We start from the raw sequence: 26,163 nt of genomic DNA, 5'->3' as shown, positions 1-26,163 counted from the left end.
CCACATGTTCTGCTGGTGCTCATCAAATTCCAGTATTTGTTTATGCATGCTTGTCCATTCCTCTTTTCCTTGGTTGTTGACTATCTTGTGATGATTTATGCCACTTTTAACACTGTTGCTTTACAATAAACAGTTTTGCCATCTAGGAAGGGACTCTTGGATCCTATGCATCTACTTGTTGTGGATGGTTCTTCTCACCACCCTGGTCCCACAGCTGCATCAGCCTCAAAATGAACATTTGGATGCTATATTAATTATGAAGCTATCGGCCGATGGGTAGGGCTTCTTATTGCGTAGCTCTATTTTAATTATTGACCTATATCTACTAGTCCATGTATTTGTACATGGTCTTATCTTACCAGAGAATGCCTGACTCTCATCCTCTCTTCCAGGGATCATATGATGACTCCTACTCTGACTATGCTTCCAGAATCCTCGTCTCCTAGTCCCGTCTATCATTCTGCCTCATTGGCCGAACAGTACTTTATTCATTAACCAGTAAGAGAAACATATGCAAAACAAAAAACATTCCCCACCATCTCCTCTTTTCTGCCTAAATAAAAAGAAGGGTTTTAACTTTACCATAGTAAAATTATATATAACAGAACTGATCAAGTAAGAACTATAGTTACAATATTTAGTCTACTAACATTTAGAAAGATTTAAAGGTCTATTCTATCATCCATCCTATCTTTGTGAGTCTAAAGTCTTATATGTAACTTATCTTTATCACAACTAATAAAACCATCACCATAACTATCTGTCTTCCCATTAAAGACCACAGAAGGATAATATGTAAATTCTACAATTGACAGAGACATCTTGCTGCCTGGTCAGTCACCCAAAGTTCATCTGTAACATTGAAGCATCCATTTTCAGCCAAAGGCCACAGTAACATCTTCCATCATCCACTGAATGCTACCCTTCTCTAGTTACAACTCTATTTCTTTCATCTTCTTTTCTCTGTAGCATACCATCCAGCATAAAACACAATGCATGGTACGAATGTTTACCATGTCTCCACCAAAAGGATATAAATTCAGTGAGATGATAACTTTATTTTGTTCACTCATCTGTTCTTATTAACCTACCCAGAATATTTGGTTAGCTACTTAACAAATTTGAGATAATTAATGAGGATAAAGGGATTGATGAATGGACAAATAAATATGGATCCTATAGGTTCCGATTTGGAATTTGTTTTTCACTGCCTGGTGGTGAGTGATCATGACATTACTGAATTTGACACATTTCAAACATTTCAAACATTTGTACAAATGTACATTTAGCCTTTAGACTATGTTAAGGCCCAACACTTGTCAATACATACTGATAAGTGATTTAGTCTCTTTAATGTGATGGCTTTACTTGGGCAATTCTTCTGTTGATGCCTTTGTCTGCGTTTCACAGTATGTTTATTTTGTCCTTTTTTTTTTTTTTAAACTTTCGGATGTTTGTCTGTTTTATTAGCTATACCATGATGGCTGTGGGTATATAAAGGTTGGAAAAGCATGGACAGCTGCTGGGAGTTCCCTCAACCTTTGCTGTTGGTTCTCAGTTCTCAGCACAGCAAGGATGCTGCTTCCCTTCTGCCCAGGCGATTTGCCCAAACTTCCACTTCAGGGCAGGATGCTTTCAAAATCAAATGTTAAAGGCAACGGAACACCTGGAGTCAGCTTATGTTACACCCCCTCTTTCACTCAGTGAATGAAACCTGGGAACTCTGTTTCTCTTCTGCCTCTGCACTGGGGAATCTAAGGCTGTGATGTGTCACTATTCCCTGGGGTAGTCTGAGGCCTGAGCATGCGCACCAGCTGCTACCAATTGTTGCAGACCGCAAGAGTCTCGCCCTTTCTACGTTCTCCGGGGATTCCCTCCCGCACCCTGCGTCCTGAGATCCTCCTCTCTCTTGGGTGGTGACCGGGTTAGGTCGGGCTGGTTGGAATGTCTAGGGAAATAACACATGGAGTTCACCTCCTCGCCTCTAGCTGCGCGGGCTCGGCGCCTCCGCCCTTGTTCCCTGGTGGCTCACAGCTTCCGAGTGAAAGCCGCTAAGAACGGCTTGAATGAAACGTGTGTGGGTTTAGTGTGTGGTAAATCCGCCAGGGGATCCCGTCTCTCCACAAACCAGAAGCTCTGTTAGGAGGAGGGCGAGAGGGAGGAGGCCAGGAGCGAAGCGCGCGCCGTGGCTGAGCGGCTGGGAGAGGCCCGGCCACCTCCCCTGGCGACCACGCACCGCTCCGCCTGCCTGCGGCGGTTCCAGGCACCGCGCTCTCCGCCGGGGCTGTGATGGTGGTGGCAGTGACAAGCTCCTGCACCCCACAGCACGGTGCACAAAGCAGCAGCGCCCTCTCTTCCCTCTCCCTCCACCCCAAGCCTTCTCCTTCCGTGCCCTAAGCACAGCTGCCGGCGCCATCCCCCTTGTCAACTTTGAGCTGAAGGAGCAACAACTTTGACAGCGGCCGCGGGTTTCGAATCTGGCTTCTTCTTGGCAACAGTAGCCCGGAAAGTGGCCGGAGTTAGACCAGGCAAGAGTTTCCACTGAGCATCAGTGTTGCCTCTGTTTGCGACGGGTTCTCTGCCAGCCAGCCAGCTAAGAGTGGGATTGTGACAGCCAGTGCCCTGGTGGAGGGGACTTGTTTTTCTTTCTCTCTGGAGACCTGGACTAGCGACTGGATAAAGCTGTACCAAAAGGATGTAAATAGCAGAGCAACTGTTACCAAGAAGGCAGCCACCACCCAAAGGCAGGGAGGAACGCCGGGCTTTCTCCAGGCTGCGCCCAGTGGCAACATTAGGCAACAATCAGGTGGTGTTTGCAACTTTTCAAGGTCAGCTTGGGGGATCGGCTTTTCCCTCGGAACCTTCGGGTGCACAGAGCTTGGGTTAGATTTGGCTGCGAAATGCACAGGACGCCAAACCTGGAAGGATAGTAGGGGGTGTGTTGCTCCCTCCCCACACGCCAGCTCTGTTCCCTGCTCTCCCAGCAATCTTCAGCTCCTCTCCACTACCCAGTGGTGAGTATGTGACATGTGTCTAACTCCCTGCACTAAGTTTGGCAGCAGGTGTCGGTACTAAGATAGAGAAGGGCTACTAGGAGCGCCCTTGCCGAGCCATGCCGGCCCGGGGCGCGCCTCTTTCGCGTACATCGCAGCTGCTGCTCCTCCTGCTGCTGAAGGTTTCTGTCTCTACTGCCCTGAGCTTTGTCCCTGCGACCAGGAATGGAACTTGTCTGGGGGAGAGCTGTTCCCCACTGCTCCAACGCAGCAGCAGGGATGCCCAGGGACCAGGAAATTCTGCCAGAGAGGTTCTGCGAGTCCGTATGCCCAGGGAGCAACTGGAAGCCGAGGTGAGAGGGGCTACTTCCTGGGACCTCCCACTGGCCAGGGGCGGCAAGACAGGTGTGAGTGAAGAGGTGGCAGGTGCAGCAGCTGCTGGGCCCTTGGGTCCTCCAACCAAGCCACCTGGTGCCTGGAGGTGGAAAGGTGCCCAGAGTAAAGAGTCATTCCGAAATTTGGGAAGAAAAGACCCTATGGACCGCCACCTTTTTCTTCAGACTTCGGAGGGGGAAGAGATGAGTCCCAGGGACTCTGGCATTCCGCGGAGCAGCCAGGAGCAGAGTGTGAAAACGGAACCTGAACCCAGAGATCTTTTTTACTGGCCACGGAGAACTGGGCAACTCCAGGGCTCCCACCAAAAGCCTTCTCTGGGGCATGAAGGGAGGACCATTGCTCCCCCAGGCAGGGCACTACCACAAAACGGGTCTGTAGATGACTGGGTCCCTGACCAAGGGGGTCCGCGCCGTGGAAACAGCACCAGCAGGCGCGTGAGACTGAAGAACCCCTTCTACCCCCTGACCCAGGAGTCCTATGGAGCCTATGCAGTCATGTGCTTATCTGTGGTGATCTTTGGGACCGGCATCATTGGTAACTTGGCAGTGATGTGCATCGTGTGTCACAATTACTACATGAGGAGCATCTCCAATTCTCTCTTGGCAAACCTGGCCTTCTGGGACTTTCTCATTATATTCTTTTGCCTACCCCTGGTCATCTTCCATGAGTTGACTAAGAAGTGGCTTTTGGAAGATTTCTCTTGCAAGATCGTGCCCTATATCGAGGTAATACCTTCTAGCTACTGTCTTTATCTGTTTCCAGAATTAAAGCAAAAGGACCGCGGTTGGATGTTCCTACATACCTGCTTCTTTTCTCTGAATGTCTTTTTTTTTTCCTCAGTCACTTATGCATGCATGCGTGTGTGTATGAAAGAAAACAGCTTTGCTAAATCACCTTCAAACTACGCTGCTCCTGGCCTATGGGGGGGGGGAGGTGGTCGGTCCTATAACATGTACAACCATCCTCTGGATATGGCAGTATTTCTTCTGACTTGGCACCCATCCGAGAGCACAGGGTTAAATAATGGCCCGTCATTGTGATTGTCCTTATTGGAATTGGAACCTAGTAAAAGAGGAGAGCGAGTCATTAGCATTTATTTCCCAAAGTTCTAGTGTTTCATTAAGACTCCTCCATCTTCCCATCCCCCAGGGAGACTATTGAGCATCTTCTAAACTACCAAAGCTGGAGTAACATTTTATATATAAAAGCAAATCAAGCTTTGCTTTTCAATTGGCCTGGTGATGTATTAGGAACCTCCCAAACTAGTTTAAGTTAGCTATTGTCTACCCTACTACTTCATCTAAGTTCTCAGGTCTTCCTTGTTTCATTGTGGATCCTTCTCAACTTTTAAAAACAGCTCATTCTTCTAAATGAACTTAAAAATAAGATGTTAGCCCCATCCCTGGTAATCTAACATTTATAGAGTAAATGATACAAAACTGCTACTACTATGGCTGTGAAGAATAGACTATTTTTAAGGAATTTACTTTTAAGATAAAAAACATTTCTGAAGAAAACAGCTTCCAAACTTTGGATATGTAAATCATTTGTGCAAAGAAAGGGTCTACTGCTTCGTGCTAAAGCTACTGTACCAGTCATTGCTCTGGGAGGTGGAATTTGCTCTGCAAATTGGCCTCTCTTTAAACACCAGCCCTTGGAACCTGCCCAAGTATTTGGCTGCCAGTTGTGGTTTTAGCCAGCTGGGCCTTGATTTTCTCCATTCAGTCTGTCCATTTCATTTATGGAAACACAAGAAGGGAAACTGTAAATATCCCAGCGTCTCTGATCTGTCTGGCACCAGGGCCAGTTGACACTATGTTCAACATTGTCTCAGACTAAAACCTCCAGGATAAGTAAACAGAAAACAGTGTCTACTTAGAAGGTCCAGAGCCGGAGCCAGTCAATAAGACAGACCCTCTGTTATTCTGTCTGCACTCAGATGTAGGCCCATCCATGGCTGCTAAATCAGCTGTTGCTACTTACCAGAGTCCAGGGCCTCCCTTGTTGCCAAGCATGAAGCAATTCTGAAACACTGTCATTTACTGGGGAGGCAGTTCACTTTTTAATTTGAGAGTGCATAGGTGAATTGCATAAAGGAATATGTGTCGATTTACAATTGTCTTTTCAAAGGCAATTTTAGCGTAGGTTCTTGTTTTAGCATAGGTTTTTGTTGTAGCTTGAGTTTTTGTTCAGCTCTGGTTCTTGTTTTTAATAATGAAAAAGACTTAGGCAAGAAGAGAGTTAAAAAAAAATAAAAAATGAAAAGCGTAGAGTTCAATAGGAGAGACAGCCTGTAAGCAGGAACTGTGTTGACTTGCCTCAGTGGGAAGTAAAGTGTTGGGTCAGGGTTGGTTTTATACTTGGATATAAAAGCAATAAAGAAGGCAGAACAAAAGACAAGGGAAAGAAACGCATGACCAAAGTTACAAAAGGAAAACCATGCGTGCAAAGAATGATATCAAACAGAAGGAATAATATAAAAACTTAGGTAAGTTTAATGACACCTAACTTTTCTAAGTAATTGGAGTTTATTTCACATTTTAATACCCTCTTCACTGATTCTGAAGTTTTTATTTTGCTTTTAGTGTTTTGAAACTGGGTCTCATGTAATGGAAGCTAGCCTCAGATGTACTGTGTAGTTGAGGATGTCCTTGAACTCCTGATTCTCTTGTTTCTATTTGTGAAGTATGAGGATTATGGGTGTGCTTCACAACATCTATCCTGAGAGTTCACAAACATAGTAACAATTTGTTCTATCTTTTCAGCTTGGTTTTCTCATTGAGGCTTTTGCTAAAGCCTCTCTTCTTACTAGTAAAATCTTCCCTTACTCTCTGTAATTTTGCTTAGTTATTTTATAGCCCTATCTCTTCTCCATTACTGAAATTTGATTTTATTTTTTTCTAAAGAGGCAAAGGCTTGCTTGAAGAGACTTACTTAACACATGGTTTATAGTACACAATTTTATTATATACTTTTACTATGACAATATACATGGTAAACAACTTATCACTACAGTTCCTTCCGCTGAAGTAATTTTATAACACTTTGGCTTGCTTTATAAAATAACCATTGAACCATGGTGTCAGCTTCCTAATTTCCAATTTCTAAGGATAAAAACTACAGTTGCTATTCTCAAAGATGGAAAAAGTGTTTGGTCACTGCCCCAAGTCTTATTGCTGAATATGCAGGCCCTGAGAGGGAGGTTTTTTTGTGTATGGTATGAGTAGGGGAGGGCATGACGTTTGTTGGGGCATGATCAGGTTCAACACTTGTTTGGCATTGAGGTTGATCTGGGCAGAGGGAGAATTTGAACTATTTATGAAGATGCCACAAAGACCTCTACTAACACCAAGGCACTTCTACTATTAGGGTGGCCATGAAGAGATGTGACCAATTGAGTAAGAGGGCCTTTGTAGCCTGTGATGAGACCATCACTGGATAGAAGTTGCTTTCAGAAACGGGGTATAACCTTTAGTCCAATGAATCTCTTTGAAGAGTGCTGAAATCCACAGCTGTCAACCATACTCCATCATCACCTGGAAGAAACAATGTTTCATCCCAGAAAGAGGAGGCTAGAGCAACCAGGGTAGACAGCCAGTATCCACTACACTGGTTTTACCCTTTCTAAATTATATCAGACGCAACACTGGAGTTTTCATCCTCATTTTAATGCTGAAGGAAGGGATTTAGCAGATGTACCCAGGCAGAGTTACCTAGATGCACAGACTCAGCAGACTGGGTTGCAGTTTTCTGGTTAGAAAACCTTTATAAAGCAAAGTTGTATCAAAGATGGTTTTATTTTTATTTCTACTTCTTTGCATCTTTTGAAAAAAAAAGTATCCCTCTATCTATTAGATAAGAAAACATAAGAAGGTTAGTTAGCACCACTCACTATGTGAACTTCATAGCTTTTGCTATTCATAAAGTTTTCATTCTGTTTCTGCAAAAAAAAATCATGGTTGGTAGCTGACATGTTTTTTTAAATATAATAACCATTGCTGGACAGGAAATGAGGTGGTAGAGAAGGTGGGGAAGAGAACTTGAAAGGATTGGGGAGCCATCATCATAAACACATCCAGTTTAAAGTTGGCCCATCACATAAATATTAGGGAAATAATAATACTCAGAGAAATAGAGATACATATAATATTCATGCCATGGGTTGTAAAAAGAGAATGGTACAAGAGTTCCCTGCCATTCTAGCTACTCCAAGATGGAGCATGTGTTTAAAGGCACTGAGTATGGCAAGCAGAACAGCTCTTTGTTCGCTAGTTGATGGCTGGAAGCAAGTCAAAGCAAGTGTATCAGATGATCCCAGACAATTGCCAAACAATTCTTTCTGTTTAGGTGTTAATTATGGGTTTCAAGTGATAAAAGTTCTTCTGTAGTTTAAAGGACCCACACCTTCATGGAAAGGCAACATCTCCCAGTAAATCTCAGGTCATCACAGATTTAACTATTTGCCTGGATACCAGATCCCTGTGTAGAGATAAAAGATGTCTCAAGGGAACACATCTCACCAGGAATTCTGGTCAGAAATAATTTCTGATGAATCTTTTCTCACGAGGAGAGATGGCATTTCCAGTGGCTCTGGAAATGTTGGTTTTTATACTGTGTCAAATGAATTACTCTTACATCGCCTTAGATTATACTCAGCCCTGACATGTGAAGGAAGGAAGGGTAATCGGACATTGAGGATGGCAGGGCCAGTAAGTGTGAAATTCTACACAGAATTTCCTACACCCCACATTCAAGTAATAGCACATTTATCACAGCAGATGCTAAATTTGCTTTAGTGGGGGATTAGCTATTAGGTATTCTGATGGACTTTTAAGTGGACACATGCAGTTTTATGAGCAATTTGAAAGTTACTAATAATATTCTCTGGGAAAATGGACTCAATCTGTGAGAATGGTACTTAACAAATATTTTATGACTTCCCATTAATCCCATTTTAATCCTTTTCTACATTTCCTAGCATGAGCAAATATTGAGTTGGAGATTGCAGTGGGAAAAGGAATCAATTTCCCAGACAGTGCTTACATTGACACCCCTATCCTGGAAAAGTATGTGATGAAGTTAAATGAATTTGGAGCTTAATAAACAAAGAATATAGTAACCGAGCTTCAGGTGCAAATAGCTAACATGGTTGTTATGAAAATGAGACCATTTTGAAAGCTCATCAGTGGAGCGAGAGAAGGGACACACGTTTTGTTTCTCTCCTAGAATTATTATCGGACATTACGTTCTTAAGGATTGTGTATAAAGCAATAGCACCTGATGACTAAGAACAGTCTAAATAATTCATCGGTGTCTAGGAGCCTTTTTCATATATGCCATCAGGCTTCCATTGATCCACTGCCTATTCATCCATTACACATTAGCTTTTCTTCAGTGAAAGGCAACATGTTAGGAGAGATGGGAAGAGGAAAAGATGTGAAACTTCCCAAAGAAGAGTATCACAAATTAGCTATGGTTATTAAAGCTTTGAAAGAGTAATATAATGTCTTGCAGCATAACTAACACTGTAATATAGACCTTAAGGAAGTATTTGAGAAGTTATGGGATGATCTCAGATGGACCAGTCCATAATCATAATGAATTATTAGCAAAGATGGAGAAATTCAGTTAAAAACTCTGCTGCCTGTAATGTTCTTTTACATTCTCCTCACTAATTTAAATTCTTCCACTGCTTAGATCCATGTTGAAAAGTCATAGCTATGAAAATCTTATAATTCTTGTTTTCATAATGTTATTAACTTTCTTGATATATAAAATTAAAACTTGACAGAATAAGTCAGGAAAGAGAAAGGAACTAGAAATTTCTTTTAAAATACAAAATTTATATAAATGCCAAAAGAACTATCTTTACTTAATAACTATCAGTTCTGTTCATCGATATATACATTAACTAATTGGCATTTTATTTAGCAATGCAATAATACATTAAATTGGGTCACTTTTTGATGATCTCAAAGCCATCAGATTGCATTTAATATGACCTTAGAGAAACTAAGAAAGGAGATACTTTTCACATGATTACAAAACTGGGAAAAGTAACCATAAAACAAAATGGAGTTCTGCAAGAACTGGGTTAATTTCTGGAGTGCACACTCTGAGGACTTTGAGCTCCTGAGGGGTATCCTGAATCTCTCAACAAAGTGTCTTTTAACAAAGAAAAGAAACCATCTATGGTAACAAAACAAAAATAAAAACAAATAAAAAATTTTTGGTTTTATGAGCATAACTACAGGTGGAGCAGGTGAGGATCTACCTTGCTCTTTATACTAATACATGGACCTTGATGGCATTTCCCCCTCTTCTTAATGTATTATAACCATACTGAGTCTTGTCACTTTGGAAGCACATAGACTATATCTAAGATGTAGACTGTGGAAGGTGAGAGATGGACAGCTATCTACTCACCAAGGTTTGTCTCTGATGTTGTAGTCATGGTCATACTTCAAGGGTAGTTCACCATTTTTATCTCTCAAGAACTTACCTGCCAAGGTCCCATAATTAACTCAACTTTGTTGCCAAGACTCATTCTTAAGTATCCATATTAAAATACTATTCTCTGTGCCAGAAAAGATGATGTCATCTCAAATCTCATGGTAGAGAATGAAATTACTACAGCTTTACACTTTGGGGTCTTTCTTGTTGCAAAGTGGGTATTGATTTTTTTAGATCATTTCCATAAAGGACAAAACTTACTATAAAGAAGAGATACTTCCTGCTTGTGAATTTATGATAATTTTCAATGTTATTTTTGTCTGCATACTTGGATGGTTCATGTCAATGATGTCCAGATCACTGATTTCATACCTGCCTAGAATGCCTTGCTCTCATTAGGTCTATGACTCTATCATCAGCTGCTATTTTGATGCAAAATAGCCTTGTCTTAGCATGCCCTACCTTCCTGACCTCTTACCTAGTTTGTTTTGTGTCTTGTCCTTTGTTCAAATATTTTTCTTTCAGGAAAGACAATCTAATAAATTAATTCACTTCAAAATGTCAGAATTGCAAATATTTGCCTTTTTAATGAGAACAAAATAAAGAAGGCTATTTCCTTATCAGGTTACCAATAGTAGAATTTTAATTAAAAGTTAAGAAATTTCATGTTAAATGGCAGAAATATTCAACTACAAGTAATTATGTCTTAAGTTTGTATCCATTATTATGCAAATAGATTTAAGTAACAGCAAGAGAAATAAGTTGAAAATCTGTTCATTCGAAATGGTAGCCTATATTTTTAGACAATTGGTACCAAAATTGCTTATTTTTCACTTTTTAAAAATAATGAAAAGTTGACATATATCCAGCTAAAAATGTTACATGAGATGAATTTAACTTACTTTTCTAAATGTAGAAAGAATATACTGTGCTTTAGAGGTTGTAGTTGAAAAGAAACCTTCATTCAAGTTGGAACTTGAAAGAAAAAATACAAGATCAAAACAATTTTTGAAGCAATATGTTGGGTTTAAAATAGTCTTATTTAGTTTTTAAATAAAGATAACTTATTTTTTAGTTGAAACAACAGCACAATATGCAGGAAGAGGCTGAAATGGCAGTCAGCAGTCGATGTCTTACATGTACTTTTCTCAGTGACATTAGAAATCACATATAAATAAAATAGGGTAGGTGTGACAGACAAATTTTGATATGTGCTAGATGTGGAAGTGTTAAATTAAGTATTGTTCATATTCAAAGGGCAAGAAACCTTCTCTTTGTGGGATTATGGTTATGAAGAACCCTTTGATTCAGGAGCTCTATGCATACATAAGGAGTAAGACTTATTCTTCCATTTGTATCCTTTGCTTTTGGAAACTCTACTAAAGCATGTTCCTGCCATAGTTGTCATCTGTATTCACTCTAAAATGATGACCTTTAATAAAGGTCATCTTATTTACAGCAATCTCATCAACAACAGGTCTATTGAATGTGTCCCCCATGTGTACAGTATCCTTTTCCTGGTGAAGTTGCCCTGAAGTGTTACAAGGATGAAGATTACGGAAAATACAAGAAAAAGCCAAAAGCATACAAGTTCCAGCCATTTAGAGCTTAAAAGGAAAGTGCCCTGTGCTCATCCTGCCCCTTCCTGACTGGGTGTTATTCCTATAACCACTGACTTATAATAGATCACCATTCATGGCCCAAATGAATGGGGTTTCTCAACAATAATGCTCTTGTTCTCTAGGGTACCTCGTAAACAAATGGTGCTATATAAATAGATGTATTGAACATTTTAGATATAAAAACAAAGTTTGAATACAGTTTTCATGACCTTGGTTAGAAATTTCCCTGTTGTACATAAGTTATTTGAGCATGCAGATTCAGTTTCACATGAAGGGAACTGCTTAGAACTACACTAATCTTTCTCTGAAGTGGTACCGGATTCCAAGGAAGGATTTAGTAAAAGGTACTTTTTATTTCAAAAGAGTTTTGCTTACTTCATGTGCCCTCTTGCATGTTTCCCAACTTCATCTCAATCTTAACAGTTGCTTTACTCCTTATTCCTTTGGGAAAAAGGACCAACTGCTTACATAGGATCTCCTCAGATCACTGTTTTGTAAAAGACTGAAATGCCCTTTCATTTTTTGTTTTCATTTTATGGGTATGAGTAACTGTATATATTTACGTGCATCTCTAGTACCTGAAGAAGCCTCATGAGAGTATCAGATTCCCTGGAAATGGAGCTATATATAGATGGTTGTGATCTGACATGTGAATGCTAAGAACTGAACTTGGGTCTTCTACAAGAACAGCAAGTACTCTTAACTATTGAGCTAATTCACCAGTCCCCTATGTTCTTTTTACATGGTTTTTCTAAAGATAAATTTTGTAAATAACTGTACAATAACATAGATTTCAACAGGGCTTCGTCCCATGTACGTGTCTGTATACATTGTTCTTATTCATTGCCTCCTGCTCCAGCTGGTTCCCTTTCTTCCACTATTGAGTACCAACCTCTGCTTCCTTGTCACATATATTCCTTTAAGATGACTTTCTCACATCCGATGATTCTCTAGTTTCATAACCTATATACATACATAGCACATGCACATGTGCATGTATACACTCACATATAGAATTTTAAATCTGTATTTTGCATATGAGGAAAAAGCATGTGGTATTTGTCTTTTTGAATAGTGCATTTTGTTTAACATTATAATTTACAGTTCCATTTTTTTTTTGTTTGGAGTATTCTTTATGGTTGCATCTAATTCTGTTGTGGCCAATATTTCGTAATCTAGTCATTCTCTGATAAATGTCTAGACTTGTTCCATTTCCTCCTGGCTATTGTTAAAATGCAACACTAAGCATAGATGCTCAGGTATCCAAGTGGAAGTTTACTTGGATTATATGACTCCATTTCTAAGAGTGCCATAGCTGGGATTTAGTGTAATTATTTTTTCCTACTGATTTCCACAGTTTAAATTCTCCCCAGCAGTGATGATGAAGTTTCCTTTCCCCTCACATTTGTTGGCCCCTAAGATATATATATATATATATATATATATATATATATATATATATATAATTTAAATTTGAAACAAGCTTTTTGTACATATCAATCTCAGTTCCCACACACTCCCATTTTACATTTTCACCTGTTCTTCCCAACAATCCCCATTCCATCCTCTTTCTGCTCAGCAGGGAGGGTGAGGACTTCATGGCAAGTCTTCAAAGTCTGTCATATCATTTGGAGCAGGGTCCAGGCCCTCCCCCCATGTGTCTGGGCTGAGGAAGTATCCTTCTATGTGGGATGGGCTCCCAAAGTCCATTCATATACTGGGGATAAATGCTGATCCACTACCAGAGGCCCCATAGACTGCCCAGCCCTCCTAACTAACACCCATGTTCAGGGGGTGTGGGTCAGTCCTATGCTGGTTTCCCAGCTATCAGACTGCAGTTCATGAGCTCCTCCTTGTTCAGGTCAGCTATCTCTGTGGGTTTCTCCAGCCTGGTCTTGATCCCTTTGATCATCACTCCTCCCTGTCTGCAACTGCATTCCAGGAGCTCAGCTCAGTGTTTAGCTGTGGGTGTCTACTTCTTCCATCAGCTACTGGATGAAGGCTCTAGGATGGCATATAATCTCATTATTGGGGAGGGCATTTGAGGTAGCCTCTCCACTATTGCTTAGATTGTTAGTTGGGGTCATCCATGTAGATCACTGGACATTTCCCTAGTGCTCTCCTCTCCTCTTTCCCTGACTCAATCTTCCTGATCTGTCATGCCCACCTCTCCCCTTCTCTTCCTCCTAACTCCCTCTCCCTTCCCCCCTATGCTCCCAATTTGCTTGGGATATCTTGTCCCTTTCCCCTTCTCCAGAGGACCATGCATGTCTTCTTAGGGTCCTCCTTGTTTCCTAGATTTTGTGGCAGTGTGGATTATAGGCTGGTAATACTTTGCTATATGTCTTAAAACCATCTATGAGTGAGTACATATCATGTTTGTCTTTTTGTGACTGGGTTACCTCATTCAGGATGGTTTCTTCTACCCATTTGTCTGCAAATTTCAAGATTCCATTGTTTTTCTCTGCTAAGTAGTACTCCATTGTGTAAATGTACCACATTTTCTCCATTCATTCTTCAGTTGAGGGGCATCTAGGTTGCTTCCATGCTGCTACGAACATAATTGAACAGATGTCCTTGTTGTATAAATGAACATCCTATTCTGACTGGGATACAAGGAATCTCAAGTAATTTTTAATTATCATTTCACCAATGGCTAAGTATTTCAAAATCTTTTTCAAAATCTATTGATTGTTATTTCTTCAAGAACTGTCTATTCTACCCATTGCTTGCCTATTGCTTAAACAATTTTTAATGTTTAATATTTTCAATTCTTTATATATCCTGAAATATGTCCCTCTCTGATGTGCCTTTGGCAAAACACCTTTCCATATTTTGTAAGCTCAATTTTCTTCTCCTGTTTTCTTTTTAACCACTGTAGAAGGTTTTTTAACTTCATTGAAACTTCATCTGTAAACCCTGAAGATTTTCCCTGTGTTTTCAAAGTCCTTTTTCCACATGATGTTTGTGAAGCTTTCTGCAGGGCTTACCATTCCCTGAATTAGATTACTGAGCAATGAGCACAAGACATCCAATTATATCTTGAATTATAAAATATGCCTTCTACTGTGAGCACTGTGATTAATGTTTCACTTTGTTTTGGTGTGTGTGTGTGTGTGTGTGTGTGTGTGTGTGTGTGTGTGTGTGTGTGTTTAAAGAACCTAGGAAACCATTGACCTTCAAAATCACTTGTGATGGAAAGAGAAATCCTTTCTTGTTTTTAGCTAGAAGAGAGTTTTACACTGAATATTTCCCTGAAGATACTGACATCCACACTTTTTGATGCAATTACTCCTCAGTGGTGTAACATAGCTTTCTTAAATTGGTCATCAACAAGGCTGAGAAGAAATTTGAGACCCATGATATCATAAACATAAATTTCCCAGAAGAAGTTGGTATTTGATAGTCAGAACTTACCTATGAATTTGATAATCACTAAGTTGAGTTTCTTTAGATAAGTCTTAACAGTGATAAGGGGTTTCCTGAAGAATATTGCATTTTCTAGGCAGGGGACTGTGTTTGTGGTGTTTCATTATGAAGTATCTGTATTGATTTGGTTAGCTTCTACAACAAAATTGAGCTGCAAGCTCTTGCATCCATTCCTTAAATGAAGCCACTTCCATTATAGTTATTTTTTCTATTATAATTTTAAAATCCTCTATATTGCTTATACTTTTTTTTCTTTCTTTCCACTGGTATAACTTCCTAGAGTCCACAGTGAATGGAAGATTCTACACTACCCTTCTTATCAAAGAGGGTCAAGGGGAAGATGATTACTCGTCTGTCATGGTACTAGAAATATCTGCGTCACTAACTTGTATGAATTCTACTCTAATTTCAATTGGCAATAAAAATTTTTATATGAATTCAAAATGGAGTCCAGTTTGGGTTAGTAATAGCATCTAACTTTTATAATGAGTGACTTCAGTCTAGAGTATTCTTTCTCAAGCACTTCACAAATCTTCAAATTGGCAAATGTTACTGAAGCACCAGCTGCATCTCTAAAATACACCAGCAGATAAGAGAGAAGGCAAGTAGCCATTCAGACATTCAGTGATCCTGTTAATGATCAAAGTGGCAGAAAAATGTCAACCTCTGTTCTGGGCTATTATTTTCCTAAAGAAGAGAAAATCCTTTCAACTTTATGAGGGTCACTGTACATGTCAGGACCAACAAAAAGCATATTGAGAGCCAAATTCTGGGTGGTCTTCAGGGTCTCTTGCCTGTGTGATTCATCCTTTCTGCCTACAGAGTAGAATGAAAGCCTAAAGGTACAATTCATAACTGTCTCAATTGTTAGCATGTAATTGAAAATGTCAATCCCAAATGTATTCCAATGTGATGACTTAAGTAGCACATTGGTGTTATGTGCCAAGACATAGATCATAAGCTTTGAAAATGTATAACATGGAAAGTTGTATCATTCAGTCAGCTTAGGAAGCTAGTTAGGCATTTGTAGCTATTTCTTTAAGGGATATTTGGAAATTATGTTTCTCTGCCCATCTCCTTGAATTGACCCCTCAAGTGGATTCTAAAATGCATGGATCTTTCTGTTCCAGAGTAAGGGGAGTCACTGAAAACATGCTACAAATTGTGTAAAGTCAAGTCTATCCATCCAGTAGAGCCATCCCATCCACAAGCCTACTTGCTAGATAGATAGCAGCAAGTAGGCGGTAATGAAGGTATTATACTTTTGTTTTGATGCCATTTGAGGACACAATGTATGTCTCGTCCATTATGTTCTTTTTTTTTTTTTTCTTTTTGGCCAGGAAGCATGATATAACATGCATAGTTCTATACGTGTGTGTGTGTGTGTGTGTGTGTGTGTGTGTGTGTGTGTGTGTAGACAAGCTTTCATTTTTATAGCAAGGACTGATATAACATTCTCTTTGGTACTAAAACTAGAATTCACTAAATCCACAATGACGCTGTCACAATGGTGACAGTCACATTGTACGTTTGATTAAGGAGAGAGCGTGACCTTTAAGCCTATACTTTGGAATTGTATCTACAGCTTCCCTGTGTCAGTTCTCAGACCTGGACTACTGCTGCATACATTTCATCCCTTATAGCCATGCTGTTGATGTTACAAGTCTCTGAAGCCTCCATACACTGGATGATGACAGGGCAGGAGCTGAAGGAACTTTATTGTTGCTACTCGGGGATTCAGAGAACAGCAGGACATTGTTGTGTGAAAGAAAGATCTTTGAGATTTTTATTTTGATGCTGTTGCCTTTTCTGAATTTTGATACCAATCCTCTAATGACTTGTTCCCACCAGTAGTTAAAACTCTCTGTTTCTAGCTTTCTCTACCCTTAAAAAATACTGTTGTCTATCAAAATTGTTTATTGTTTCTGCATTTGTTGCTGTTTATTATTCTCCCCATTGGCATTTAATTCGTAAGAGACAGTGTCTCTCTCATCCCATCTCAGGATGTTTCACCAAAGAACTATCTATCTAAGCCAACGCTTTACAGCTTTCCTCCAAAGAGCATGCTTCACAATGATTTTTGCCATCATATATGGTCATTATATGCAGAAGATCCAGAGTTCATGATAGTTTCATAATTGCATGGAATTGCACTATTCATCTTCATAGAATTTTTAATAAGTTGTAGGTAGACAAGTATGTTTAAAATTGTAATAGTGATCTTTCCATGTCATCTTAGCATTTAGTCACTTTTAATTACATAGGTAGATTTAATGTATGAGTATGCAGAAACTGGGCCAATGCTACTTATTCTGATGATTTTTATCAATTTGTCTCTGCGATAAACAGCTCAATCTTTACATGCGCTAAAACCTTCTATAAATAGTCTGGGCAGTTACTTAGCAGAGCGTTTTACACATTTCTTTTTTCTTTCACATCATAAAATTTAGTGCATGAGTGAATTTTCAGAGAGTATCTGATGTAATAGTGCTGTATGGATGGTGGCAGCGGGAGAGCAATGAGGTCTAAAACTGACATTTTGATTGCAGTTGCTGTTGGCAACTACATTGCAAGGGCTATCAGCATTTGGGATAGCATAGCTTTCCCTACTGTCTCCTTCAATAACGCTTTCTGATACTCTTGTGACCTTTCTGGGTTCAAGGTATTTCTGCTGGGTCTTAGTTGCAGAGTGTGCTATCAGAGAGAAGGATGATTTGTAAATAAGAAGTTTGATACAAAGTCTTTTGTACATGATACCTGGAATGATCTCTATGATTTCACATAACAACCACAGAAGATCAATGAATTTGAGATTCTAACCTGATAGTGAAACTTTGGGAATGTTTCTATCTGCCTGTCAGATACAGTAAAAGAATTAGTGGACAAAGAGATGGAGCCCATGCAAATCTGGCTTAAAATTTGTCCTGATATTTGTTGTGAGATGCAATGTATGGAACCTGTAATTGTTTTGATTTTTTTTTTCCTGATGGGAAGCATGTTCACATTAGGAGGCAGCTTCCCCAGTCTCTGGCAATCTACCACTCCAATTGAATACTTGTCTTCCCACATGCATTTGCAACTACTTCTTAGTTAATGATCTGTAAATGACTCAGAGTTAGACACTAGCACTTGTAACACGTGGTTGAGAGTTTAGAACTCTCTGAACTAAGAAAGAGGGAAAGAATATGCTATCCATTTTACATTGTGTGTTCTTTGTAAGTAATGAAAGAAACCTACTAACCAGTAGGTGTGCTGCATCTTCTCAGTCACTGGTATCTATGTTGCCAAGACTTCCTTTTATCACAAGAACTATTCATCATTTTAAAAATATTTGCAGCATAAAAACCCTAGGGGCTTCATATTTGTGCATGGACTCTGAATATTTGTGACATTGAGACAGAGAACCATGCACAAACATTTTTGTTAGCGAGACTACACAGGGACTCTTGGGAGGATTGGCTGATACCCTGAGCGCCTGAGGGTTTCTTCAGTTTACATTCTTAAAACAAGTAAATCAAAATACTTCAAAACTTAAATACAAAAATTGGAAAATAATTTGCAAAGTACTGTAGTTTTCACATGATATTGTTTAATGGAGACCCTTAGATAGCAACAGTTCCTCTTAAAATTCCCTCCAAGTGTGGTTACTGACATTTAAAAATGCCTCATTAGAAAACAATAATGCAATGCGGACCTGGGTTGCAAAATTGTTTAGCATTTAGAGTTGAAATGAGTAGCAAATATCCATCAAGAGGATTGACTTTTCTCTTTGTTATTTATTTCTGAATTGTTTGAGATACTTACAAATGAGCACCTACATCACTCTTGACCCTCTGCCTCCCTCCAAGTCTTCCCATATTTGGATGTTAATTTTTACAAGATGGCTTTTCATTTTCCCATCTATAAAAGACTGATGTTTCTTGTATGGGTATTTGGAAGGATTTTGAAAAGGACTTGAAGAATTATGGCCATAAGCGCAATGATAAGCTCTTTATCTGACTTGTTCAGAGTTTATTGTAAATTTTCTTGCCTTTTACAAGCATTTGCAGTTAAAATGTTATATCCTGTTTTAAGGTCATTTTCACCATTAATAGTAAGAGTAGTCATGAGATAGGCTGTGAAAACATTTCATATTAGATCTTAGGGATGCTGTGTGATGTGTCATGTGTGGGAAGAAGAAAGCATATTGGAGAGAACCTACAAAACAGGTTGGCATAGCTCTGGGGACAGCAGCAGCTTGAATGTGGTAGATAAACAACAAATGTCAGAGCATTATAATGGTTTTGCTATCATGGTCCTATTGGGCTCCAAAAACCTGATACGAATATTATACTTGTAATTTCCTTGTTCTTTTCTGCCAAGCCATGATAAATAAGTATGTTTTAAAATTTTCTCTTCAACAGGCATGGAAACAACAGCACTTAACTCAGTTTCTGGGGCAAAGCTCAAAGCATTTTATCTACCTGAAGACTTTTCTTTCTAAAGCATCAACACTTTTTTAAAAAAATTTATTGTTGTTTTTTAAAAATCCAAATCATATTCATTGAACTCAAAATTGCTTACACATTCCCCAACAAATATGTAGGTAAATTCTGTGCTTGTAACTTTAGGATTGTTCTACCTCTCTTGGCTGACTGTGAACTGGAGGAACAGTTGTTTGTTCCCTTCTAAATCTTTAGTAAGGAGCACAGTGCTTGGCTTAGTGTTGGTATCAGCAAATACATACATGCATTGGCTTCACTAGAATATGCCTGAAGCTTAAGGAATATATTGCAGACAAGTGACAGTTCGTGTCTTGGTTCTTTTTGCATCACTGTGGCCAAAACTTTTAAGTTAAGGAAGGACTCATGGTTTCATAGGTTTGTCTTTGGGTGCTTGGGCAAAGATTCACAGTGGAGGCTTAAGCAGAGCATCATGCATGTGGCAGCCTGTGGCAGAGGCTTGGGGAGACCCTCCTTATTTCACCTCTTGACAGACTGAAGCAAAGAAAAAAGGTAAAGGACAGCATCTAGAGGAGACAAAGCTCTAAGGACGTTCCCTCCAATGACTTACTCTCTCTTAACCTTGACCTTTCTCTTACCTGTCACCACCTGTTAACAAAGTCATCACCTATTGAGCCAAACTAAGGTTCAAGGCATCATGATGGGTTCAACTCATAATTGGTTAGAGTCCTCAGGATCCAGCCATCTGAACACAGACACAACCAAAGTGTGTTTCCTGGGTGCTGTAGACATTTCTTATCCGTCCACTCAAAATTAACTATCACAGTATATTTTGATTAGGAACATACACTCCTGGAAAAGCTTGCAAGGACACGTTTCTAATCAAGCTCAAACTATTGAATTATTTGGATATCTGACCTTGCACACACAAGAGCAATGAATTTTTTGGATATGATAACCTATCTGTCAAACGTTTTCCCAATATGAGTGTTTCCTGTAGTTAGAATAAGACACCTTTTTGGTTCCTCTACATATTTTTCATGGTTATTTTATATATACTTTTGCCTTATTTAGGCATCTCGTATTTCTTTTCATTTTAATGGATATTTTTCTTTGAGTATACTTTTTCATTACAGATGTAATTTTTGGTTTATTATGTGCAAATGAGCCCATGGAGGTAGCTGTGTTTTTGTATATTGTGACTTTGATTTTTGTTAACTCATATTTCCATTATCTACATGACTTCTTTGAGCCCTTCAAGAGAGGACTTATACTTGTCTCTATAAGGTGTCTTTAATTACATTAAATTCTATTTTGAATTTTTCCAGCCCAAAAGATTGGTGAAAATTCTAGCCTTCATGACATGTAGGTTGAACTCTTGGTTCCAGTCTGACAGCCCGGCACCACTACTGCCAATTTACCCTGATTCCCACGATGCCATGTTATCATGCAAAGTTTCACCAATATCTGTTGATTTTCTCCCCTTTACACTCATAAAGGAATCTTTGCTCCAATCCTTACCCACTTAAAAATTACATTTATTTATTTGCTTGCTTATTTATCTAGTGTGTGTACACATGTATGCAGCAGAGTGCACACAAGCAGAAATCAGGGGACCATTTGCAAATGTCAGGTCCCTGCAGAAAGTGAGATCTGGGGATCAATCTGAGGTCACCAGGCTTGGAGGCAAGCGCGTACTATGCCATAGTCTCAGTGCACTTACTTCCGTTGGTCCTAACTTTACCTTCTATCCGTGTGCATCTATACTCCTAGCACTCAGCACCAAAACTTTGGGAATCCCCAAGGAGAAAAGGGGGAGTTAGTGACTGACTTGAAATTTTATTTTCTCATCGATTTTGGTCCCTGGAGAGTGTCTCTTTATTGTTTTGCAGAAAAGAACAGAAAATATTCCTTATTTTGTGTTTGGGAAACATTGGGGTAATATTTCTGAATCAAGGAGCTTGGGAGAAACAATCAGCTCAGAAGCACTGGCTGTGTGAGGCAGCCCAGCCGGAGTCCCACCTGGGAAAACATGACCATCCTTTGAAATGATAAAAATGAGACACAAGCCAGTCTCTGCTATTTATCTAGATGTCCTGATGGCTGGCATTTTCACAGTGGCTGAAACTCTTTTCAGCCTCCAGAGGTTCTTATCTGTGACAGAAAAACCACACAGAACTTGATGACTTTTCTAGAAGTTCCCAGCTCTCCCTGCTAGCCCTCTCCTTGGTGTGTGTGTGTGTGTGTGTGTGTGTGTGTGTGTGTGTGTGTGTGTGTGTGTGTGTGTGTATGTGCATCATCTCAAGAATATTACAAGTTTTCTTTTTATCAAACTCAAATGATTTAACTAAGCGATTGTTCCAGTTTCCCCTCCGCCTCCCCAGCCTTCTGCTCCCCCCACTTCCAGTTCTCTGCCCTCCCCTGTCCTGTTCCTCCCCTCTCCTCCTCTCCCAAGCCCTCTTCTACTTTGCCCTCTCCTCCCCTCCCCTGCTGTCCCTGACTTCTGTTTTGATTATCCAGTGCTATGATCTCTCAGAACCTGTGCATTCTGTGTCCCCCACAGGTGGCTTCTCTGGGCGTCACTACTTTCACCTTATGCGCACTGTGCATAGATCGCTTCCGGGCTGCCACCAACGTCCAGATGTACTACGAAATGATCGAAAATTGTTCTTCCACCACTGCCAAACTCGCAGTTATCTGGGTTGGCGCTTTGCTGTTGGCACTTCCGGAAGTTGTCCTCCGCCAGCTGAGCAAGGAGGATCTGGGCTTCAGTGGCCAGGTCCCTGCAGAACGGTGTGTCATAAAGATCTCTCCCGATTTACCGGACACCATCTATGTTTTGGCTCTCACTTACGATGGCGCAAGGCTCTGGTGGTACTTTGGCTGCTACTTTTGTCTGCCCACACTCTTCACCATCACCTGCTCTCTGGTGACTGCGCGGAAGATCCGCAAAGCAGAGAAGGCCAGTACCCGTGGGAACAAGCGGCAGATCCATCTGGAGAGCCAGATGAACTGCACGGTGGTGGCCCTAACCATTTTATATGGGTTTTGCATCATCCCCGAGAATATCTGCAACATCGTCACCGCCTACATGGCCACGGGCGTCTCACAGCAGACCATGGACCTCCTCAACATCATCAGCCAGTTCCTCTTGTTCTTCAAGTCCTGTGTCACCCCCGTGCTCCTCTTCTGCCTCTGCAGACCCTTCAGCAGGGCCTTCATGGAGTGTTGCTGCTGCTGCTGCGAGGAGTGCATTCAGAAGTCGTCCACTGTGACCAGTGATGACAACGACAATGAGTACACCACAGAGCTGGAGCTGTCGCCCTTCAGCACGATCCGCAGAGAGATGTCCACTTTTGCTTCTGTGGGGACCCACTGCTGAAGCACCGGGCTTGGTCAGCTCAGATATCTTCAGTTTTCACATCCTGTGAAAAATACTTCATATTTTTCCTTACAGGGGAACGATGCAAACATTTTGAAAAGCAAGTAGAGGAAGACATATTAACTACTCTAGAACTGATTTTGAAAATTAATATTTGTTGCTCTGGGAAAAAAAAATGTTTCTATTTAGTTACATAAGAAAAAGGTGGCCAACAGTCTCAGATCATTTTTCCTGCTATGGTGCTAATATTTTATTCAAAAGTTATCGCACCTTAACAATATTAATTGTTGGATTTCTTTCTTTCTTTTAAAAACATAATCATTGTATATTGAAGGTGGGCCTGTGATTTTGCTAGTTATTTTGTGTTTGAGCTGTGATTGAAACTACATTGTATCTGAGATGATTTGTACCTCTAGCCATGCAGAATAGCACCAAATAAACTTCCCATCCTTCTATAACATGACTGTCAATCTCCTTTTAACCAAGACTCAATAAATCTTTTAATTGCCTTAAACACACAAGCACTGGTCCTATGCACAGTTTGAAACTGGCGTCTTGTTTTGTAATTATGTCTTTCTTTAAGGCAGGTAACCACTATGTTATAAAGAAGTTTCCCAAATAATACTATTTATATGCATAACCTATAAAGCTATATTGTACATTTTAAAAGCTGTAGTTTTTAATATTCACATATAGCTCTAAAATCACTTCTGGATTTTTTTTAACAGCATGAAAGAGAGAATAGTAGGTGGAGAGTTATTTTTCTATCTAGAGACCTTTTTTAAATCCACCTTTGAACTGACACATGAAGAGATGGGATTTCCACTTAGGAATTATGGGCAGATGAAGACGGGGAAACAGTGTGTGTGTGCGGCGTCTGATTTCCACTAAACAATAGCTTGTGAAGCTTTGTAGCTCATATGTGAACTGCTCTGAATTTTAATACTCCTTCCATAATTATTTATTTTACTGTTTTTATTTGAAATTTCATAGGAGTACTCAATTTAGATCCATTCCAACCCTTCCTCCCCCTTCCAACACCTCTCATTTGACTCTCAATTCATACTTTAAAAAACGAACCCAATTAAATTTCTATGATGAGTTTTTATGTGAAATAAAAGCACAACTGCACATACATATCATGATTACAGTATATCAATATTTAAATACTACCTTTAAATGGATGTTCAATAAAAACCTCCACCCCCACCCAAATGTATCCCTGCCCATTCAGTATACTGAGTCCCATGGTGCTTGGCATGTGGGTCACTTGCCTAGATTCCATGGCAGACTCTGGTCTGGAGACAAAGTAATTTTTTAAGCTACAAGAAAAGGTGAGTGACTGAACCCAGTGCCCTCAGAAAAACAAAGGGAATAGGAGCCCAGTTATCTGTTTGGAAAGTGTTCTTCTCATCAGTTTCTGTACTTTTCAGCAAGACTGAGTCAGTGCCCATCTACAAAAAGCAAGATTGATGTTATTTAAACCAATGAAATGCAGTGGTAGAAAACTTACAAAATTTGACCCAAGTCATTCATGTCCTTGATAAAGGCCACGTCAGCAAAAACATGTTTCACTTATCTTCTCCTTTCTCTAGTCCAGTTCTTAAGATGAGATGATTTCCCATGCTGTCCAGAGATTTAAGGGAGGATTTTAAAAAGGGGGATAATTGTCTTCTAACAATTGTGGAATGTCTTTGGGAAACTCCTCAAGGAGACATCTGAGGATATCTGGGCTTGGGTTGAAGGGCAGGCTGACAACTCTGATTCCATAGTACCTTTCTCAATACATAGGTGGCTTCAGAACCTAAAAAGCCATTTTATAGAAGTGTCTATGCTACTGATTGCAGTACATGTGAGTAGAACTCACTCTCAGACTGGTCAAAAAAAAAAATCAAAGAGAGGTGAACCTGTAGAAAGAACCAAGAGAAAACAGGAATGAGTACAATAAGTGTTCCAATTTAAGAAAAGCAACACTCAAGAGAAAGATGCCATGAGACAGGGTTCAAGCAGAGTTTATTATTATTATTATTATTATTATTATTGAAAGGGATCATAGAAAAGGAAAAGGGAAGAGGGAGACCAGGCTCCAGAGACAAGATCACCAAAGGACATAGAAAAGAGGAGGAGAGAGGGAGAGAGAAGAAGGGGAGACAGACAGACAGAGAGAGGGAGAGAAAGAAAGAGAGAGAAGGATGGGAGGTAGATAGGGCCCTTTTGAAAGGTAACATAGTGAATTGCACAGGTGGTGCTTTTAGTGCCTGCAGCTGAGGGAGTACCCTGTTAGAACCCTAAGGACAGATCAGAACACATGCCTGAATATAAACAATAAAACCTTAAGGCTGATGAGTGGTGAACAGAATGGGTAAATTCTGTAACCATTCACAGGGAAGATGGAAATCAGACTTGATTAAAACAGGAAAGCTTTTATAAGGCAACTGATGGGGGCATTTGCAGAAAGAGTTTGTGGAAGATTGGTGAGTAGACAGTCCAAATGGAGAGGTGATTTTAAAAAGACTAGAGCAAGAAATGACCGGGTGCACCTGAGGTACAAGTGAATGTTCTAGCTTCCCTACTGCACTTGCGTGTACAGAGACTGCTTTCATCTAGACTTGGTTTAAAGATCTCTCTCAGTGCTTTGGGGACTAGGAGCTGGCCCTAGTTTGGTAGTGGTAGGAGATGGTAGAGCAATCAGGAGGTAAGACCCAGGGGTAAGTGAGCAGACTACAAAGACAGTAGTCATGGCTAATGATGTTCATGCAATTTCTAGTTCCCAGAAGCACAGATTAGCAATGAAAAGCATGAATGTGTTCTTACAGAGGAAACCCACGTGGTGTTTGATTTCTTCTGCTCACAATTTCCCTGCTTTTCGCTTTTCTACCATGTCACAAGGTAGCACAGGAGCCTCATCAGAACAGACAGATGGGAAGGGTGACTTTTACCTTCCAAAAACTGTACTCTGAATGAGTCTCTTTTCTTTATATGTATCCAACCTCTGGCATTTTTATTATACCAACAACAAAGCTATACAGAAGACTTGTGAAAAATCATGATGAATATTCACCGATGCCATCTCATAAGAATGCTATTATGATGGATAAATATCACAACTTTACAGTAGGAAAATACTTGCAAACAAGATATGTAGACAGGCAGGGAAGGTTTGAATATATATAAAAAAAATTAGCTGGACAATTATGTTATAATGTAGGCAGTGAAGAGAGAAGCTAAAATTTACATTTTTCTTTTATACACAGCTTTTGATGATCAGTAGTAGATACATAGAAATTTTATTGTATCCTACCTTTGCTGCTTTAGTATTAAAACTAAACTGTCCTAAATGGAATTTGATTTGTATGTTTTCTCATAGACATGTTTTCAACTGAAAGAAATTTCTAGAACATACATTTTGTTGAATCTTTTTGTTATATTTTCTCTAATTTAAATTG

At 39.8% G+C, this 26,163-nt stretch overlaps 1 protein-coding gene across 1 annotated transcript; it reads left to right on the top strand.

The window, feature by feature from the left end:
• The first annotated feature begins 2,587 nt into the window (after positions 1 to 2,587).
• Positions 2,588 to 22,756, top strand: Gpr37 (G protein-coupled receptor 37). The gene is made up of 2 exons (XM_051175769.1): positions 2,588 to 4,114; positions 21,899 to 22,756. The coding sequence occupies exons 1-2, from the start codon at positions 3,113 to 3,115 to the stop codon at positions 22,715 to 22,717; spliced, it is 1,821 nt and encodes a 606-aa protein (XP_051031726.1). The 5' UTR covers positions 2,588 to 3,112; the 3' UTR covers positions 22,718 to 22,756.
• Positions 22,757 to 26,163: the final 3,407 nt, after the last annotated feature.

Source organism: Phodopus roborovskii, unplaced genomic scaffold (genome assembly GCF_943737965.1).
Source record: "Phodopus roborovskii unplaced genomic scaffold, PHOROB, whole genome shotgun sequence".
Lineage (NCBI taxonomy): Eukaryota > Metazoa > Chordata > Mammalia > Rodentia > Cricetidae > Phodopus > Phodopus roborovskii.
This window is presented reverse-complemented; position numbering and strand designations above follow the sequence as displayed.

Excerpts from the sequence above, each read along its gene's own strand:
- Gpr37 (XM_051175769.1), top strand. The coding sequence starts at position 3,113 with ATGCCGGCCCGGGGCGCGCCTCTTTCGCGTACATCGCAGCTGCTGCTC. Across the intron at positions 4,115-21,898 it reads AGATCGTGCCCTATATCGAG|GTGGCTTCTCTGGGCGTCAC; the intron begins GTAATACCTTCT and ends TGTCCCCCACAG.